Source organism: Trichosurus vulpecula, chromosome X (genome assembly GCF_011100635.1).
Source record: "Trichosurus vulpecula isolate mTriVul1 chromosome X, mTriVul1.pri, whole genome shotgun sequence".
NCBI classification, from domain to species: Eukaryota; Metazoa; Chordata; class Mammalia; order Diprotodontia; family Phalangeridae; genus Trichosurus; species Trichosurus vulpecula.
Window position 1 is genome coordinate 7420383 of NC_050582.1, and position 21709 is coordinate 7442091.

A 21709-nucleotide genomic window follows, 5' to 3' on the forward strand; every position below is an offset into this window, starting at 1 on the left:
GGTCCATGATAAGGCTTAAGGGAGCTGAGAAGATGCTTTATATGAAAAATACTGGTGATTTCAGGGTTCAGCATTTAATGAAGGGAGTTTCACGTCTCCAGCATACACAGTGAGCAGATGTTTAAGAGAGGAGCTAGCCTTGGCTATGGCCATTAGTGACCGTAAACAAAAGTGTTCACACTTTTACAAATGTGCCTAAATCTTTGTCGTCTGATATTTTATCCTGGGGAGCTAAGACCACAAGATACATTCACGAACAAGACTGATCAAGGTAAAAACCAACTTAAATAGAGGTCGAAAGTACCTGCAGTGGGATCAGACAGCACGAACAGCTGCCTCCCAGGCTGAGTGTTACATCAGCTCCCGTTTGAGGGCATGGGAATGGGTCTGTAACAGAATATACAAATCCTCATTAGAAACAAGTTCTACTTACTAGAGCTTGGGTATTGACCAGTCTTTAACCAAAACAGAGATGCAGCACCCGAGTCTTTTTACATGTAATACACATAAACCATGTGCTATTGATAACTCTGGACTTGAATTGCTTTTCAGAACCAACAGGCCAAAATAGCCCAGCTGTACCTCCCGTTGGTTGGACTGCTTTTAGAGAACATCCAGCGATTAGTTGGCCGAGACACGTTATATTCTTGCACTGCTGTTCCCAGTTCTGTGAGTAGCATTCTCTGTTTCTGCTGCAGCTGCCTTTTTTAATTCTTTAATCACGGGTAGAAGAAATGCACATAGAGTGTGTACTTTTCAAATTGGTTTATGAAAAGGAAAAGTTAGCTCATGTAAGCAGCTCAGTCTCCTGGGCTTTTTCATATCCTATATGTATCTCCACAATGATGTAAGCAGTCCATTTGTCTTACATAAAGGCTGCTATGCTCTCCAGAATGGATGTTTGCTGTTTTGTGTCCTTGACAATAACACACCGAATTGGCACACAAGGTCTGGCCTAAGGGATGAGCTTGCCTCAGCGTTAGTCATTTGGCCTTTGGTAGCTTCCTGAGCTCCTAGTGGACAGCTCCAGCCAGAGTCCTTTCAACAACTTAAGCAAATGACGCCTACACGCTCTCCTCTGAAGCATGCATGCCCCTTTCTCCCCCCACCCCTTCTCTTTCTAGTCAAATAGGGTGGCCATAGAAAGTTAAGGGCTGGAAAAGGGACATTTGAGGTCTTCTGCTTCAACCTTCCATCCAGTGCTGAAGTCTGTTCTGCAACAGCCCCGTCAGCCTCTGCATTCATACTTCCAGTAATTGGGAGCTCGTTACTTTCTTGAGTATGAGCAGCTCTAAATGTTAAGAAAACTTCCTTTGTTTTGGCCTGAAATCTACCTCCCTGTAATTCCACCACTGGACTTATTCTTCCATCTGGTTCTAAGAAACACATGCCTGCTCTTTCTTTCCCATGATAGCCCTTCATACATTTGAAGATAGCAATAAAGTCACTCCACCAAGCTCTCTTCTTTAGGCTAAATATCCCCAATTATTGTAGCAGTTTTTCGTACATTTACTAGCAGTGTGATCCTGAGCAAGTCATTTAACCAATTTGCCTCAGTTTCTTCACCTGTAAAAGAAGGATAATAATAGCACCCATCTCCCAGAGTTGTTGTGAGGATCAGACGAGATAATGATTACAAAGCACTCAGCACAGTGCCTGGCCCATAAGCTCTATATAAATGTTCGCTATTATGGCTTTCATTATTATTTCTTATATGAAATTCCTTTCCAGCCCTTCACCATCCTGGTGTCCCACCTCTGGGGCCATTCCATTTTGGCAGTGTCCCGTTTAAAGTATAGTGCCCAGCACACTCAAGACGTCTATAGATATAGTTACAAATGACTCTTTAAAGAAATAAAGAATCACTTAAATAGCGAGAGGGATTCCATGCTCGGAGCTAGGCCATGCCAATGGAATAAAAATGGTAACACTATGGCAATGAACTCACAGATTTATTACTATACCAATTTAGGAAGCTAAACAAATAGTGAGAGAATTCATTTGTAAAAGTAAAAGCATTTAATGAGTGCTTATGATGTACCAATTACTGTGCTTAGCACTGGGATAGGAAGGTAAAACAGTTCCTGCTTCCAAGGAGCTCCCAGTTGAATGATGGTGACACCAAGTGAATAGCCACGTACAAACCGGAGGTCAGCAGAGGGAAGGATGGAGAAAGGCTTCTTGTGGAAGGTGGGATTTTAGCTGGGACTTGAAGGAAACCAGGAAATAGAGGTGTTGAGGAAGGCATTGCAGGTACTGGAGCAGCCAGTGCAAATGCCTGGAGTCAGGAGATAGAATTCGGAGCAGTATGAGGAGCCCTCAGTGAACTGGTACAATGTGAAATGACGTACGGAGGACCACAAGAATGATACATCTCATTATTACAACAGTGTCAATGGAAACATTAGGAAAAAACGGACATGGTAAGGACTAGATTGGACCCCAGAGAAGAGGTAGGAGAAATGCATCTCCTCCTTCTTATTTGCAGGTGTCAAGGACCGTGGATGTGGAACACTTTATATGATGTCCAACTTGGTAGATATTTTGTTTTACTGAAATGTGTTGTTTCCTTTTTAAAAATTCTTTGTTATAGGGTATGGCTCTCTGAGAGAGAGAAGGGAAGGTGTTATATTGGGAAATGAAGGTGATATAAAAACAAAGATATCACTAGAAATTAAAAGAAAATATCTACTTATTCCTTCCATATCATGACTTTCTCTATCACAGTTCTGATATGTCATAGGTTGGCATAAGAAATTAAATGGGAATTTGGGGGGAGTTTTGTAGAAGGCACAGATGACACATGAAGGCCAGTAGATGACACAGAAAAAGTTGAGAAACTCAGAAATGCATAAACACATGCATAGCATTGTATAATATCAACCCAAACTTCACAGGAAGGTAACTGTAAACACCCTAGAAAAGAAAAAGAAAAAGCTTCAGACTTCTCTGATAAAAAGGGAGGGCCAAAAACTGATAACTCTATTGCCCAAACCTGCACACAATCCCCTAGATATGGCTTGCCCAGAATCCAGTGAGGCCAGTATTTGTTAAAAGCAGCTGTGGGATCATGTTGAGCTCGTGCACGAAAACTGCCAGATGTTTTTCACAAGCACTGCTAGGGAGCCAGCTCTTTCTTCTCCTTCCCTTCCCCACCCCAGCCTTATACTTGGATGAGTCCTTTTTTAAAACAATTTAAAGGCAATACCCCTGTTAAATTTCATCTTTTCCTCCATTTTCCTTTTCTACATTGTTTGGTTGTTTCAGTCATGTCTGACTCTGTGACCCCATTTGGGGTTTTCTTGGCAAAGATACTGGACTGGTTTGCCATTTCCTTCTCCAGTTCATTTTACAGATGAGGAACTGAGGCAAACAGGATGAGGTGACCTGCCCAGGGTCATACAGCTAGGAAGTACCTGAGGCCAGATTTGAATTAAGGTCCTCCTGACTTTAGGCCCTCTGCTATCTACTATACCACCTGGCTGCCTTTTTCTACATTACTGGCCTAATTTCTTTACATTACTCCCCCTATGACTTTCCTCTCCCTGTTCCCAAAAGAACTCTTCTTTGAGAAGTTCAGTAAAGCAAATGAGACCAATATGTTGGCTGCGCTTCTCTCATCTTTGACCTTCTGTGTGTCTGTGCCTACTGATGCTATCACCAGGTCAAAGGGTACATGTGGTCTAGTGCCTTTTCTCATATGATTAAAAACAGCTTTTCAGAATGGGTGGGCTCATTTCCAGCTTCTTCACCAGGGTATTAGCGAGCTTGTGTTCCTCCAGCCCCTCCAGCATATGAAACGTCATCTCGTTGGCTTTGGACTAATGAGATCCATTTAGAGGCCACTTCTGTCATCTAGCTCTCACCCTGCCAACTTTCTGTCATTTGCGTGTTTGATAAGTACGCCTTTTGTTTCTTTATCTAAGCTGCTGATATCAGCATTGAGCAGGAGAAGGCTGAGGATGAGAGGCCTTTGGCAAGGTTCTAGAGGCTGCCTTCTAGGCTGGATTCAATCTGCTAATGAATACTCTGTGAGGCCAGGTGTGAACGTCCCTTACCCGTCTGTACTTTCACCAGCCCATACTTCTCCATCTTGTTTACAAAGCAACAGAGAGAACTTCCCAGTTGTCTTTGCTAAAATGAAGACAGGCCATTTTGGTGGCATTCCCTTGATCTAGCAATAGCGCAAAGAAGGAAATGGAGTGGGTTTGGCTCCTTTTCTTGCAGTTACGCCAAGTAACTGCTTAGGAATTGTGGAGCTAGAATTTAGCTCAGCATCAACATCACATTTCCTGTGCTATTGTTTCTGGGATATGCTTTTTGGAATCTTTGAAAATCAGGGGATTTGTCTCCATTTTTGGTAGTATTATGTTTATTACATTGGTGTATATCCATAAGTTATGAAAGATAAAAAGTGGTTTCATGATCACATCTCCAAATTGTTTTGGTACCTGATTCTATGATGTGATTAGTCCGGGCCTAGAGAATGCATTCATTTATGATATCTGAGTATTCATCAGTCGATCCATCAATGTGTATTTCCAAAGTCCTACTATGTGCCAGGCACTGAAGTACAAAGAATGAAACAATCCCGACTCACAAAGAGCTTACATCAAAAGGAGGACACTTATTCAACATAAATACCAAGTTAATAGATACAGATATGTACAAAATAGCTAAGTATAAGATACTTTGGAAAAGAAGGCACTAGTAGTTGGGGGGATTGGGAAGGGCTTCAAGCAAAAGATGCTGCGTGAGCTGCAGGGGCAAGAAAGGCCAGAGCGTTCCAGGCATGAGGACAGACAGTGCCAAGGCCTGGAGGTGAGAGATGGAACAAAGAGAAGGTCAGTTTGGCTGGATCACGGTCTGTAGGAGGGGGAATAATGGCCCATGTGACTATTACTTACCTTACTTGAATTTTAGTCTTTAATTCCCTCTAACCAATGTTTGTTCGGCCATTTCACCCAGACTAGAAATTGAGCAATTTTGCGTTCTTTTGATCATCTGTCAACACCATAGCAGCCTTACCAAGCACAGGCCATTCCCTTCCTTATTCTCTTACTTTAAACATAGCCATAAAGAAGTCCTTAGCATTTTTCTTTCTAAAAAATTATGAACTTGAGAAGCATTAACATACAGAGAAGAGAAAAAGAGGATAGTATATGATACCAAGAATCTCTGTTACATGCCACTTGGTTTTTCCTAAGTGTGTATAGTAGTCCCAACAGTGCCCTGTTTGTCATCTGTGACCCCTTCTGAACTGCCTTCTGCTCTCTTCTGGGTACTTTTCTTTATTTTTTGAAATCACTGTCACTACCCCTCCTCTCCACCTCCCAACTAAAGCCCTCCCTTATAACAAGGTAGCAGAGACAAGCAAAGCAAACCGCCAATATATTAGCTTTGTCTGGAAATGTATTCTTACTCTGCACCTCTAATTCATCACTCCTGTGCCAAGATGTGGGAAGCATGATTCATTATCTGTCTTCTGGAGTCCTGATTGGTCACTATGTTGATCAGGGTTCTTAGGTGTCTCATAGTATATTTTCCTTTGCAATGTTGTGGTCACTGGATTGTCTTTGGCATTTTTCACAAGCCTGAGCTCATTCTGAGCTACTTTTTTCCTGTCACTGCTCTTTATATTCATCCTTACTTATGTGCCTTTTAAAATCTGAGTTTATCAGAAACTTCCTTTTGCAATCGCATTGTTTTAGATATCACTTTTGTTTTATCCATGTTGAAATGATCTGTAACTTTAATAACATTTGTGGTAGGTGAAATCTGAAATAACTGAGGAAAAATAGGTTCAAGCTTCCAAGCATATAGATTTAGATTTAGTAAGCAGTGCACAACAAATTGGGACCAGGCCTCCTCAGCTTGGCATCGGACTCCAGATGGAGGGGAGACAGATTTTTATGTGTTAAAAGATAACAATTACCAAGATGTAAACCAGGATACAAGATTAGGTAATCTGATTTCTAATTGGAGAAAAGATTAAGGATTTTCTGAGTTGGGAGGGGGGTGACTGAGTTTCAGGAGTTGGGAGGAGGGAGAGTGAGCAGGTGGACTTTCCTGGATATGAAACAGAATATCACTCAATTCCCATGATTAGCAAGTAGGCAGAATTTACAGGAAAATGAAACTAAGTCTCAAAATGGAGTCAGTTTTACAAGGTGGAATATTTGGTTCAGACAATTCTCTCGAACCCCTCCCTCCCCCTTTGATTCATGGGATAGGCGCCAGCCCACACCCTCCATGGATCACTTATCTATAAGCCAAATTTATAAGGTTTTTAATGTGCCTATGCTCCCTATCAGCATTATATACCAAAAAAGGACTCCCACACAACTTAGTACGACGGCTAATACAAAGCCTGAGAACAATGATGATGATATCCCTTAAGGAAACAAGCCTGGTTAAATAGACTCTATAGGTGAACTATGTCAGGCTACAGATCAAACTACTTAGAAGGCTCACATTGGGCTAATTTTGAGAAGGGTGATTTACGTGTCACCAAGGTAACCAAGAAAATTCAGCAAACATAAACATCATGAAACAAAGGACCGGAGCAACACAACGAAAGTCATTGGTACTAAATAACGTTGTCTCCTTGTATCCAGTAACCCACTTCCAATGTCCATTTAACCATTTCAGCTTGCATCCCACATGTCCCATGTAGTCTTCTAGTCCTTGAAAATATCTTCCCTTAGGCTTCATTCTCAGGGCACCTCTAAAGGGGGCTCTGCTTCTCTGGTTCCAAGTCTCTTGTAGAGATTCCTAGAAAATTCTGTTAAAATTTGCTAGTAATAAGACTTAATAAAATTTGGTATTCCAAACTTGAAACTTCAGAGAATTTCAGTTTTTATATACCATTTGCTGTTTTTTTCTTTACCTAAACCCGGTACCTAATAGAAGAATCTAAGAAGAAATTCATGAGGGTCTGACTTGTAAAATAAGCCCTTCTGTCTTTTAAAATTATCAGATGGGTACTTTAAAATGGGAAAATAATTTCACTTCCTTTACAATTATCAATGCAATTTTATATGTAAAATCCTTAATCCAATTTTGAGAACTTATTACTAAAACATACTCAAAACCTGAATTTTCCATTAGAAGGATTTAGATGCCAATCACATGCATATGTATATATTCTAATTCTTAGAGAAAATAGTCTTATCCTATTGTTTTCTCAAAATTTGCTATTCCATTTAATTATAAAACTTATGTATTCCATTTCTGTCTTATTACTTTGTCTAATTCCCCCCTTAGAGAGATATCATCCCTATGTTATCATTTGACCATAAATACAGGCTAAAATAGTAAGATTTTTCATACTTGCATCCTATAATAGTAACTCAGTGATGTCCCAGTATTAATCTGTTAATTAATAGATTTAGCACTGTACTTGTGAAACTTCTACAATTCACATTTTGTGGAAATTTGTTACAAAAGGAAAAAGGAGGGACATAATTATAGCAGTGTCAAGGCCATTCCCCCAAGGGCACATACTGACCTCACATATACCACAACAGGAAAATCAAACTCTGTTAGATTTCAGGAATGAATCATATTTAACAGGGAAACATGTAACAAAGCTCCACATTATTCATAGTGTACCACAGCTGACTCAAGATTAACCAGGTGGGAAATAAGGAAATAGCACCATGGGGAAACTGAGTCACCAGGCTCTTACTTAGACCCTGCCAAAGTAATCCTCTCAACTTTTCCCAGGGACAGACATCTACCTGTAGCTGTTCTCAGACTTCAGTACATGCCATTTTCTCCTTGAATGATGGACTGTTGGCTTCATGACAATTCAGATAACCATCCCTATAATCAAAACTCACAACGATATTAAATTATAGTCCCAAGAGTTTTTACCTCAAATAGCAAAATTTCCCTAATCACAGTGCATGCTTAGGGCTTGAGTATTATTACCTTTCTCATGTCTCCCTCACTCTTACATTACATGTATCTTTCACTCATAAATTAAACATAACTACATTCTGGAATTCTTCGGAGTACACATACATCAAATATATGATAGTTGACTCAAAACTCACTTAGCAAAAACAGACCTCAAATTCAAAGACTCTGTCTGAAAATCCCTGAATCCAAAGTCCACTGTCATCAAGTCGGCTCAAAAGAGTGGTTTCATTATACATGATTCAGATGCAATTTCATCATTTTACATAGTAATAGCCAAATAATTCCAAAATCTTTCACTAGCTTCTCTTTTTTCCACCTTTGGCTAGGCTTGTTCTACCAGTGTTCTGAACACACTTCAGTTTCTTAACCCAGAAGCAAAGTTGAACATACACATACATACATATATATGTACATATGTATGTGTATATATGTGTGTGTCTGTGTATAACAAGACTTCTTTCACCTGGCTTCAGGTCCATATAGCTAGCAGTCTGCTCTGTTCAATACGACTTCAGCTGTCAGCAGGCACCTGCATCTTTCCAGGAGCATGGGTATTAATTTAGACTTATGCAATAAGTTGTAGCACTTTTGTTTAAGATCAAGCTAGCATCTTCCTGTGATATGAAATTCTTTTGAAATATTACTTTAAATGATCAACTTAATAACCTTCTACTGGAACCAAACAAATATACAAAACAAGGTTTAAGATCTTAGATGAAACACCTAGCAAAGTAGAATCGATCAACACGCATTTGAAAGCACCTGGTATATTCTTGTCACTATACTAGGCGCTAGGGATATGAAGACAGAAGGAAAACAGTCCCTGCCCTCAAGGTGTTGGAACAGAGAAAGTACTTGAATTCTAGATCCTCTTTCAGATGTAGGTGAAGGTCTGCCACCTTGGCTTGGTGGTGTTTCTAGTTTAATTCGGTGTGTATCCAGGTGTCATTGTGCAGAGACCACTCCACATCTCTTCATATAGGCCATTACGTACTTCCGTACATGCTTCATCTTCGTCATTCCAATGAATTCATATATTGTAATTTCTTTAGCCAGTCTCCAACTGTTGGACATTTAGGTTGTTTCCAATTTTTAGCTCAGACGACCTCTTGATTTGGTAAACATGTTTAAAATGTCTGAGGCCTTATGTTGTGTTTCAGGCATCCAGGGATGAATTCGTATGTGGCTTTACTTCACCTTCAAATAGAGGAAGTCTGGTGGCAGAGAAAGATGCAGGTAAGGAAGCACTTTTCAACAGTGGACATGCTCATTAGAGAAGCTTTATAGACGTTTGATTGGTAATGAGAACCCCTCTTTTGTTGCTTAGACATTTGCATTAAAGATGGGCTCCTTCAGTCTTGGTTATAGCAGGAAAACAGATTGGAGGAAAAAGAGGCTAGCCTGGGAATCAAGGAGCTTGGATTCGAGTTCCGAATCCCTCCCTCGTTAGATGGGGGAATGTCAGGCGAGCCCAAACTACAAAACAAGGAGGTCCAATTCGATAATTCTAAGGTCCCTTCCACCTCTGATATTCTGGGAGTTGTCATCCCTTCCAAGGAACTTCTTGTGTGTGTTAGAAGATAATGAGATACAGTCATAAATGGCATGTTTTCTGCTTTGCTTTCAGAAGTTTTATAAACATTTCTCGTCTTATGTTGCCAGGATTTCTCTAAAAACACATTGTTTGTAAATTAGTCCAATGCCGATTTTTGAAATTTCTTGGCCACTTCATTCTCATTACTAACATTTAGAAGTATGTTGTTTTTCTAGCCTATGGAGCCTCATTTCCCAACGGACATGGAATCAAAAGAGAAGATTCAAGAGGCTCCCTGAGCACAGATGTGGCCAGCAGCTCTCCTGACCAGAGCAGCATAGCTGAAAATGTAATAAACAGGCCCGGAGAGGGATGGGCAGTGGCTTCTAAAGGTTTCTTTCCTTGAAAGATGAGATTTCTTAATCTTTCCTAATCCTGGGTCTGGAAATAAGCCATTTTGGTTTTCCTCGTTAACCACCTAGTAGGTATCACTTGGCAGCTGGTGGTGCAGTAGTTAGAGCACTGGGCCTAGAGTCAGGAAGACGACTTTAAATATGGTCTCAGATACTTGCTACCTATGTGACACCGGGTAAGTTAAGTTTTTCCTGCCTCAGTTTCCGTAACTGTAAAATGGGGATAATGATGGCACCTACCTCCAAGGTTGTTGTGAGGATCAGATGACATGTCTGTACAGTTCTTAGCACAGGGCCTGGTGAACAGAAGACAATTCCTAAATGTTTATTTCCTCCTCCTCCACCCCCCATTTTGAGGAAAAGCTTCAGTTGGAGAGGGTTAATTCCCCAGTGTGGTATTGTGAAACGTTTCCGACTTGAAGACAGGACAGACTGGTATGAGATCTTCATGCCCCCACCCCTGATACCAGCTATGTGAGGCTGGGCAAGTCATCTCATTTTTCAGAGCCCATTTCCTTACCTGTGCATAGGCATAAAAATATCGAATACAGCCTTCACAGAGTTAATTGTTTTGTAAAATTTCATTTATTTATTTTTAGTTTTCAACATTCTTTTTTAAAAAGATTTTGAGTTCCAAATTTTTCCCCTTCCCCCGTCCTCAAGATGGCAAGCACGATCTGATATAGGCTCCACATGTACAGTCATATTAAACATATTTCCACATTAGTCATGTTTTCACAGTTATTTCACAAGCACTGTGCTAACTGCTGACTATAGAAAGACAAAATCAAAATAGCCCCTGCCCTTGAGGAGCTTATATACTGGGGGGAGAGGGGAAGTATGAAAATGTACATAGCAGTGCACTGTAATCCCTGATCTTTGAAGGGGGGACCTCCCAGTGTGGAATCTCCCTCTACCACTGCAGATTAGCAATGCATCTGTGACTTGTAGTGGTAGAAACTATCCTAGAGAACTAAAAGGTCAACTCACTTTCCTGTGGGGACCTAGCATGTGTCAGAGGCAGGAATGGAACCTAGGTCTTTCTGCCTTCTCTTCTTTATGCCTCTCACATACCGTCATTACTATATCTGAATATATAGAACTCAGACTTTCAACACTGTCCAGAACATAGTATGTACTTAATAAATACCCGAGTGAGTCAGTGGTTTCTGCCATAATAAAGGTGGCCACATTTTTATTCATGTTTCTGAAAGAATTCTGAATTCTCCTTGCTTGTTCATTCACTCTGATAAAAATATGAGGGCTCATTTTCTAGTAGGTCTGATTCAACTTTTTACGTTTCATTCTTGTATAATATAGTAATGAAGTTCACTGGGATAAAAAAGGATTCAAGTTACTTCCTTTTAAAATTGCTCATCTGAGCATCCCCAAATAAGTGAACCAGAATGTATCATGAAGTTCTCTTACCAAGTCTGCTTGGTTTGGGAAAGAGCACAGAGGAAGGACCCAGAAAGTCTTTCGTAAGTGGGCCCTTTCTGAGCCATTAACTCAGCTACCACAGAAACCAGGTTAACCTGGGAGAATAAAAGACAATGGAATCCAAATTGTAGTCTAACACCAGTCTAACAGTCTTATTTTACGAAAAAAACTGAGATCCAGAAAGGGGAGAGGATTGGTTTGCCCAGGGCTGGTCACAGTGAGGTAGCAGGATTTTCATTGAGGTTTCTTTAGATATACATGGAGATCATTCTCATAAAGATTTTATAAAGATGAGATCAGTAGTAATTAATGTTCTCTCAGCCACTTATTGGGATATTAACATCATCCACGGTTTGTCAATTTCCCATTCTTTTGGTAGTTTTTCCTCTCTGACTGCCTTGTTGTCCTTAACATGAATCACCCCAGTGAATACTTCATCTGGTCCAGACCGTTCTCCAAAATTTATTTATGAGGGTTATTTCTATTTTTTCACAGAGATTCTTTTTTCCCACTTTGAAAACTTTATTTTAAAAAATTAATTAATTTTTAGTAAATAGTTTTATTTTTTCCACTTACATGTAAAAATAGTTCTCAGTAGTCATTTCTTTTTTTTTGTTTCAACATCCATTTCTTATAAGATTTTTGAATTCCAAATTTTTCTTCCTCCCCACTCCCCAAGATGGCAAGCAATCTGATATAGGTTATACACATAGCACAGAGATTCTTAACCTTTTTTTATATCATGGACCCTCTTGGGCAGTCTGGTGAAGCCTACTGACCCCTCATTATAATAATTTTTAAATGCATAAAACAAAATCCATGAGATTACAAAGGAAACCAATTATTATTGAAATGGAGTTGAAGGTTGACAAAAACAGATGGTTCTAAAAGCATTAAATGTGGTCCATTTTACATTTAGATGCTATCCTGTCAGTTTCATCATCAGTGTTCTTTGGATGACACGGCTTATTTGAGTGGCATGTAAAACTTTCTGTAGGCTTGTTTTCTCTATTAATACTTTTTCTGTTTTAAAAGATGATGTGATCTTTGGTCCTGTTCCTTGGTGGTTTTTAACAGATGAGTTTGCATTCTCAAAGTAAGGTTGCCCTTGGCTGCCATTCCTCTCCACATCAGGTGTTTGGTGGCCCAGTGGCTTTTTAAAACATCAATTTAATTTTTGCAGGAAATAGTGATAAGCAAGGTCAATATATTTGCTTCTTTGTATTTCCTGTCAGTGGTTCGTTTGAACAGATTTGGTTGGAGTTGTTTGTTTTCCCTAGTTTCATGTTCTCATCTTTAGTCTTTCTAATTTGATCTTTGCTTCAGCTAGTCAATGGTCTGATTACACACAGAAAGCTGACTGTGATAGGATTTCCATATCAATTGTTTCCTGAATGTCAAATTAGAATCTGTTTCATTTTTGTGATACTTTTTGATGCTTTCCATGCCTATGGCAAATACTTGTCTCATTTAATCCTGAGAGGTAGGTGCTATTATCATCCCCATTATATAGTTGAGGAAACTGAGGCAGACAGATAAAATGACTTCCCCAAGGTCACACAGCTAGTAAGTGTCTGAGGCTGGATTTAAATTCAGGTTTTCCGGACACCACGCTCATTTCTCCCTCCACTGCATCACCAACTAGCTGTCTCTTAGTCTCCAGACTTAGTATATTGCCAGAATCACATTCAGAGACTTTTCACTATGTAGAACCTGCCAAAGCTTATGCATAGCCCTCTAGAACCTAGTGTTACCTCCAAATGATGATGCCTTTGTAGAGATGTTATTTACCTATGATTTTTCAGACAGACTTCCATTGATTTTACTAGGAGTTTTGGTCCATTTGCTTTCAGATGATGGCAAAATATAATGGTGTGTGTAGATTCTTCCTTCGTGTCAGTCTTTTATATTGTCACACAAACAGGATTCACGAGAAAAAGATTTGAATCTTTGTCCAATGAAATATTCAATCCAACAAACTTGTGTTGTTCATATGAAAATTACCAACCTGCAAAGCAGTGCCTTTGAGTTGCTCAGAGGCGTGTTGTTTTTGTCACAGACCAGAAGTTCTACACGAAGTAGTGTGTCCCAGTATAACAGGCTGGACCAGTATGAAATTAGAAGCCTCCTGATGTGCTACCTGTACATCATCAAAATGATTTCTGAAGGTAAGTTACAGCCTACATAGACATGGTTGATCACCAACGTGCTGGAAATAATCAGTCGGTTAACAAGCCTTACTCTGGACTATGTGATGCTTATGCATGTTAGTGTTTGTTATTTAAAAAAATACCACAACTACAATTTTAAAATGTTGAATTCAGCTTTGAGAATCTTAGTTTTCATAGTTTAATAGCCATTTTACTAATGAATCCCTCAAGAGGGGAAATTTGTGGGAATAACAGTGGTTTTGCCCTGGGGGACAGGTTCATTCTAGTGCATAGGATGAGGTCTAGTATGAGATGAGGAGAAAGCCATTCTCTGTACTTACTTAGCATGTGACACACTTGAGGCTGAGGCACATACTTTCACTAAGTGACATCACAACTTCAAAACCCTTTGGGATTTCCCTAATGTGTAATGAGTAATAAGATGTGGAAAAAAAACAATCTGTTAATAAGTAAAGAAATAAGACCTATTGAGTCAGGAAAGTTGAGGTTCAAGGTGTGACGTTCTTGCTGCTTATTCCATTTTTAGATACTCTCCTAACTTACTGGAACAAAGTGTCTCCTCAGGAGCTCCTAAACATTCTAGTACTTCTCGAGTAAGTTGTCATTGTTAATGTATGTGCTGTTTCTGTAACTTGTATCTGGACTACTTCTGCTGTTGGAATGTGTTGGAATATGTTGGAAGCCATGGTTTAAAATGTGGTTTTTATGTATCGAAATATGACCAATGGTGATATGAAACAACTGGCATATTGCAGAATACGTCAGCAATGAAATTCCATCTTTACAATCCAACTGGAGTCCTGGGTGATTTATTTAGAAAGCCTGAAGGGGCTTCAGGCCACTCATGAGTTTGGAGTAGCTGCAGGATTAGCCAGCAACTCATTCCTGGAATCGAATAGGTGTGCTATTACATAAGATTTCAGTCATTCTACGAAGTTTAGAAGCTCATTTGGGAGTACGCTCTAGGCCTTCTGGAGAAGGGTGATCTGGAAGTGGTCAGTTGTCCTGTACTGCTAAATTTGCGTCTGTTTGGAAAACAAATAGCTTTACTATGACACCTGAGGTTTAATGTTTCATGGATGATCCATATATAGCTTCTGCTGCTGAGTGTTTCCTGAAAGAAAGAAAAGATTCCTGCCCAATACACCTTTGATTAAAGATCATCAAAAAACATTCAGGAAACATTGTCGCAATGGAGCAGTTAGTGAGTTAGCAGTTAGCAAGAAGGTTTACAAACCACTGTGATTAAGCAAGCTTAATCGGGATTCAACAGTATTTTTCTGATATTAACAACTGTGGCACGAGAGCCCAGAGGGGAGTTAGAAGGGAAGTGTATGGTGAGATGGCTGTAGCTAGCATCGGAATAGTACAAAAGGGCTATGTCTTGTGCCAAGTCTTTGTAGGCAAAGGAAGCCTAGTAGCCCTACGTGCCACGTATATGTGTGTGTGTGCCCGCATGCAAGCATGTGCGTATGGGCCAAAAGGGATAGTAAACCTGTCTAGGGTAATAGGACTTAGATGTGTTCTCTTTTTCTCCCGTGCACATGTTCACACAGCTAATGTGGTTTTAAAAATGATTTGCTAAATTGCAGAGCTTATACCACATTTTCCCCGAATGCTACTAATCACTATTTTTTTTCTTTCTAGAGTGTGCTTGTTTCACTTCAGGTACACAGGGAAAAGAAACATAGCAAGGTAGAGTATCTTCTATCATAAAATGCCTCTGCCATGTTTTTCATCCTTTTTTATAGATTTACTTCATTCCAGTAGAGGGCAGTCTTAATTTTCAGGTTTTGCCTTAGAAAACTAGAGTGATTAACTCATTGTGCAGGCAAAGACCACCCAGTGGGTCCATGTCAGCAGAGTTCAATATTCATAGCCATTAGAACAAATAATCATTTTTTCCCGAAGAGTGGGCTGATGCTATAGCCCATGAGATCTCAGTCACATTAGATTTGCTGCTGCTATTCTCTAGAAGATGAGTGAAGAGGGTCAGATCCAGGGAGAAAGTAGAAATGTCTAAAATGATGACAAGAGGAAAGGTGGTACTTCTGCCAACATTTTGTTAGTTTTATTCGCCATGTGGGAAAACTCTCCCCTAGGAGGAAGACGTGGGCAGTCTGGTGCCTCATCCTTTCATTTTTGCTACCAAAGCCCCAGTGACTTAAATCGCTATTTTATAAATTTGCAGGGGGAGGGGGAAAGCCTACCTATTTCTTTTAACAAGATACATTTGAAAGTAGAATTGTTTTGTGTGTATTTAAAATTATGCAATACTGATTGTAGTATTAAAATAAAGTGTTTAATATATTTATGATTTTTTCCTGTTTTGCCTGAAAATGATAGGCTATCCAGTTGTTACAGTTTTTAGTCTTTGTCTAGAGAATGCACTGATGTGGTAAAGGATAGAACCAACAGCAAACTTATTAGGTTAACTATGTTGTATAAGAATTTTTCTGGATGTTAGTTGTTAGGTTATTGGGGGAAAAACTTTTTTAAAAACAAGCAAATTAATTATTAAGGAGTGTCAAGGACTAAAGGGAGGGGGCGGTTTAGGCAGTGTTTGTGTATATAGCTCTCTGATGTCCTGTCATTAATGAATCACTCAAATCAGATATGATTCCAATTTCTTGGGGAATGACTTGGATTCTTATAGATTTGACTCAGTTCTCAATATATTTGAGAAATGAGGCCTTTATCAAAGAAACCTGCTGTAAAAATTTTTTTCCCCAATTTTCTGCTTTCCTTCTAATCTTGGCTACATTGGTTTTGTTTGTGTAAAACCTTTTTAATTTAATGTAATAAAAATTATCCATTTTATTTCCCATAATGCTCTCTTTCCTTATTCATAGATCTGACAGGTAAATTTTTCTATGCTCCCCTAACTTGCTTATATCACCTTTTATGTCTAAATCATGTACCTGTTTTGACCTTATCCTGGTATGTGGTATGAGATGTTGGTCTAACTGCTTTCCACTCTTACCAGCAATTTTCTCACCTAGTGAGTTCTTGTCCCAAAAGCTTGGCTCTTTGGGTTTATCAAACACTAGATACCATGTAGCACAGCACAATGCTGCAGCAGGAATGTCCTAGCTACTGCTGGATAGAAACCTTAGCTGACTCATTTAACATTATAGAGTATTGTTCGCTCATTTTACTTCTTCTATCTGGTCTTTATTTCAGGGTACATGATGCTTGGTTGTCTAAACACTTTGGCATAGACAGAAAGTCCCAGACCATGCCAGCTCTTCGGAACCGGGCAGGGGTGATGCAGGCCCGGCTTCAGCATCTAAGTAGCCTGGAAAGCTCATTCACACTTAATCACAGTAAGTGTAAGAAGTACATGGAATACTCATTAGAATCAACTCTCATTTAAAGAACCCTGACTTTTAAATGGTCTAGAAGGAATATAGTGAATGATGAGTTCCATGTGTCTACACGTCTATGGAAACCCTTGCTCGGTTTTGTTTTTTGAACTGGACCAGTGATTTCGTCAGTATCCCAGATGAGGAAACATTCTCTGCTAATGCACGTCAGTCAAGTGACTTGCCCAAGGGCATTTAGCTAGAATACCAGAAGTGGAACTTGAACGCAGTTTTCCTGACTCTCCCAGCTCTCCAACCAGTACTCCATGCTTATTCTCATAGGTGACTATATAGACCCATATGTGTATTTTTCACATTCAACAATTGTGGGTCTCCATAGTCTTTCTTAAATATTAATGAATTTGATTCTTTTTTTCACATTTTCCCCTTGATGAATGGTTAATTTTTCATTGCCCAGATTTCATTCCTACTGTTAAAATCGAATATAGGTAATAGTATGACTTAATATAGTACTGAATTACAGCATCTAAAGTTTGAAGAGATATCAGAAAGTCCAACCTATATCTACACAAGAATCCCCATTAAAATATACCCAACAAGTGGTCATTGGGCCTTTGCCTGAAGCTGTGCAGTGAGGGGGAGCCCATTCCTTTCTGAGACAGCCCCTTCAGCTTTAGGGAGTGCTTCTTTATATCAAGTCAAAATTGGCATATTCTACTCATTGTCCCTAATTCTGCCTTCTAGGGCCAGGCAATAGTATAGTCTGTTCAGTTACTTGAAGAGGGGTATTGGGTCCCCCTCTATATTCCTTCCAGCCTACATATCCTCAGTTTCTTCAGCCAATCCTGATATGGCATGGTGTCAAAGCCCTTCACCATCTGATTGCCTTCTGAATGTTCTCGACTTTATCATCCCAGTTTTACAAACAGAATCCAGACTTGTCCGGGGTCACACAACTAGGAAGTGTCTGAAGTCATATTTGAATTCAGATCTTCCTGACTCCAGGTCCTGTACTCTATCCACTACAATGCCACCTAGCAGTGTCAAGGATGACACTTTGGTTGTGAGCCTAGGTTCCCTTGATAGTAATAGAAAAGTTAGAGGGGGGTGTTTAGGGAGAAAGATAATGAGCTCAGCTTTGGACATGTTGGGTTGAAGATGTGTATGGAACATCTAGTTCAAGACGTCCAGTAGGTAGATGGTCAGGAAAGAGGTTAAGGTTGGATAAATAGATTCGAGGATCATCTGTACAGAGACGATAATTGAATCGATGGGAGCTGATGAGATCACTAAGTAAAACTGTGTAGAAGAGAAGAGGGCCCAGCATTGGCTTTTTGGGACACCTGTCATTAGCAGATAAGATCCAGATAAAGATCTAGCAAAAAAAAGACTGAGAAGGAGCTGTCAGAGAGGTAGGAGGAGAATTAGAGGAGAATGGTCTAACAAAATCCAGAGAGAAGAAAATATCAAGGAAAGAGAATGACTAGCAGTGTCAAAGTCTGCAGAGAAGTTAAGAAGGATGAGGATTTTGAGGAAAAGGGCATTAGATTTGGCAATTAAGAGATCACTGGTAACTTTGAAGATGACAGTTTTGGATGAGTGATGAGGTTGGAAGCCAGAATGCAGAGAATTAAGAAAGTGAGAGGAAAGTTTAGCCATGAAAAGCAGGTGAGATAGAGGATGAAAGCTGGTGTAGTAATGGACAGATCAAGTGAGGGATTTCTGAGGATTGGGGAATTGGGTATATTTGCAGGCATCAGAGAAGAATCCAGTAGACAAGGAGAAATTGGAGATTAGTGAGGGATCAGGGATGATAGAAGGATTGATCTACTGGAGAATGGGATGACTTGTGCACATGACAGGGGTGGGGGGGGCTTACCCTGTCAAGGAGAAGGGCCACCTCTCCAGATGAAATAAAATTGAAAGAAGAGATAGTAGAAGAAGACATCTGAAGGATGTGTGAGGTGAAGAAGAGAACTCACAGTGAATGGCCTTACTTTTTTTCAGTGGAATATGAGCTATGGGAGGTTTGAGGAGTGATGAAAAGGTTTGGAAAAGTCCCAGTGGTGAGTGGGATTGTGAATTGTTTAGGAAGATGTTAAAGGATTGCCTTGCCACAATGAGGCCTGTTGGAGCTTATGTAACATAAATTCGGAGTGGACCCAGTTAGCACAGTTTTGTGACCTTCTTTAGCTTTGTTCAACAGTACACAAATAGAAGCCAAGGCAGTGGTCGATGGGAGTAATCCGAGGCTCAGGCTTGGCAGGGTATAACTGGTGTTAGAATAAGGGAGCAAGGAACTGCAGTGTAAGAAGATTGTGTAGAGTTGGATTGGTTCACCAAGGGTTCAGTATGGGGAAGGGAAGAGAGTGTAGTCAGTACAGGCATGATAGCTTGGGAAAGAACTGAGGGGTGAAGGGATTGGATACAGTGAGGATGAAGAACAGGGTGCGGGTCATAGCATAGTGGGGAAGATGGAATGATAAAAGATTGATAGCAATAGATAGTAATAGATAAATTGATAGTAATAGGGAAGGAACGATGAAGGAATTTCAGGGTTCTTGCATATGGAACACTTGTGGGTGATGGCAAGATCAAGGGTCTGACCATCTCTGGATGCAGCTGAGTTAGAGTGGAGGAGAAGGTCATGGGATAGGAGTACTTTAGTGACCATCTTACTATTAATATTAAGTAAGGCATAAAACTGGGAGACATGCCAAATGTGTTTGTCATGGAGGATGTTCAGCCTGGAAGCCAAATCAAAGGGAACTTTCTAATGGATGGTAAAAACCTCCAGATCCTTCCATTTGCAATTTTTGGTTTCCTAAATGAGATCCATAGGTTAAAAAAATTGGCCTAACTATGCATGCAGGAAAAAACCAAATGGCTGAAGAATACCTATTGTTAAGCTAGTGCAAGGCAGCTGAATGGATGACATATAGAGTTCAGCCATCCCTCGATAAAAAATATCTTGACCAGAGAATAAAGGTGGATTAGGACCTAGACCCTGAATTGAACAAGAAAGGAGAGCAACCTGGTATACATTTGGAAAAGTCTTCAATGGTTTTAATGACCTCAAGCATAACCCTGAAACAAAGGCCTATCTTTCTAATGTGAGTATTTTCTTGGTGATGTGTATATGGTTACAAAGCATGGAATACCACAGTCACCAAAGAATTAAGGTCGCCCAAAGGGCAGTGGAGAGACACACATGTTGGGAGTAAGCTGCACCCTGTTAGCAATGAAGACACAGAAAGAAAAATAATATAAAGAATATTATTAAAGAAATCTGTGACAAAAAGATAAGCTGGTCCTCTAGTGGGTTGCTCAGTAGACGCTCAGTAAGTGCCTGCTATGTGTGAGGCACGTGCTAAGCACTCTAGAGATATTCTCTCACTTGAACTATGTAAAAACAAGCTATACACAAGACAAATTGGAGAGGGTCAACAGAGAAGGTGCTAGCATTAAGGGGGGTCAGGTAAAGGCTTCCTGGAGGAGATGGAGTTTTAGCTAGCACTTGAAGGAAGCCAGGAATTCCAGGAGACAGAGATGAGGAGGCAGAACATTCCATGTGAAGGAAACAGCTAATGAAAACACCCTGAGTTGGGAGAGAGAGAGCTTGTTCCTCGAAGAACAGCAAAGAGGCCAGTGTCACTGGATCACAGAGAATGTGTGTGGGGTAGGGGGAGGCAGGGACTGGAAGGTATAAAAAACTGGACAGGAAGAAGGGAGAGCCAGGTTATGAAGGGCTTTGAATGCCAAACCCAGTATTTTGTATTTGCTCCTGGGGGAGATACAGAGCCACGGGGAGTTTATTGAATGGGGGTGGCAGGGAGTGACTTTACGGATATCACTTTGGCAGCTGAGTGGGGGAAGACTTGAGGTAGACTAATGGTGAGGCCGTTTTTAGCAGAGCTGTTGATACAAAGCTGGAATGGAAATGGAGCCCAAATGGATAACCGGCTTCAACTGCTTGATATAGGAACACTCCTGATGATAATGTTATTCCACCTAACATTTATATGATGCTGTGAAATTTGTAAAGCATGTTCCATGTTATCTTGTTTGAAGTGCACAATGATCGTATGAGGGACATGTGATAGGTAGGATTATCCCTGTTTTGCAAATGAACAATCAGGCTCAGAAATATTAAGTGACTCATCACACGGTCATACAGAGGCCACCATTCTCTCCCCAGGGCCAGGCTGCCTCAAAGGCAATTCCTCCTGCAGATAGCAGGTATTAAGATCACCCCGTGCTCTTGTCTCTGTATGCATAGTTGTGTAGGACAGTTCATTCCAAATGATCACATAAACTTGTGCATCAGTCCAAGCTCTGATTTCTTTCTGGATTTAGGTTCTGGGACATCTGAAGCAGACATTTTCCACCAGGCACTCCTCGAAGGCAACACAGCTACTGAAGTTTCCCTCACAGTGCTGGATACCATCTCCTTTTTTACACAATGCTTCAAGGTGAGATCTAGGAGTCACTGCAGATGAAAAATTTGAGACAGAAGCCAACTAGAATCATTGAATACAAGACCTAAAAGAGCTCTTTGGAGAAAATTTGGGCCAACCCATCAATTTGCACAGGTCAAAACTGAGGCTCAGAGAGGGACGGTGGCAAAGCCAGAGGCAGTACGGTATAGTGGAATGACCACTGGATCAGGAGCCAGGAAATCTGCCACCAACTGGCTATGTGACCTTGGCCAAGTCTTTTCCCTCAGGAATCAGTGATCTCTATATCCCTTACAACTTTACTATTCTGTGAGTTTATGATTCTATTCTAGTATTTTAAAATGCCATCTTTAAGATAGATTGTATACGTTTTCTTAAAAGGACAAAATTAAATAGAAGGCTTTTTATAGCATAATTTATTCCTTAGTCATTTTGCTTAAGC

The 21709-nt window shown here is 40.2% G+C and overlaps 1 protein-coding gene across 1 annotated transcript in view; it reads left to right on the forward strand.

The window, feature by feature from the left end:
- DOCK11 (dedicator of cytokinesis 11) overlaps window positions 1–21709 on the forward strand; it is a 167352-nt gene that overhangs the window by 102143 nt on the left and 43500 nt on the right. The window contains exons 33-40 of the mRNA XM_036740025.1: window positions 553–669; window positions 9087–9162; window positions 9697–9809; window positions 13373–13481; window positions 14011–14077; window positions 15132–15179; window positions 16668–16810; window positions 21167–21282. Of these exons, the coding sequence (XP_036595920.1) occupies window positions 553–669; window positions 9087–9162; window positions 9697–9809; window positions 13373–13481; window positions 14011–14077; window positions 15132–15179; window positions 16668–16810; window positions 21167–21282 (789 nt within the window). The remainder of the gene's footprint in view (window positions 1–552; window positions 670–9086; window positions 9163–9696; window positions 9810–13372; window positions 13482–14010; window positions 14078–15131; window positions 15180–16667; window positions 16811–21166; window positions 21283–21709) is intronic.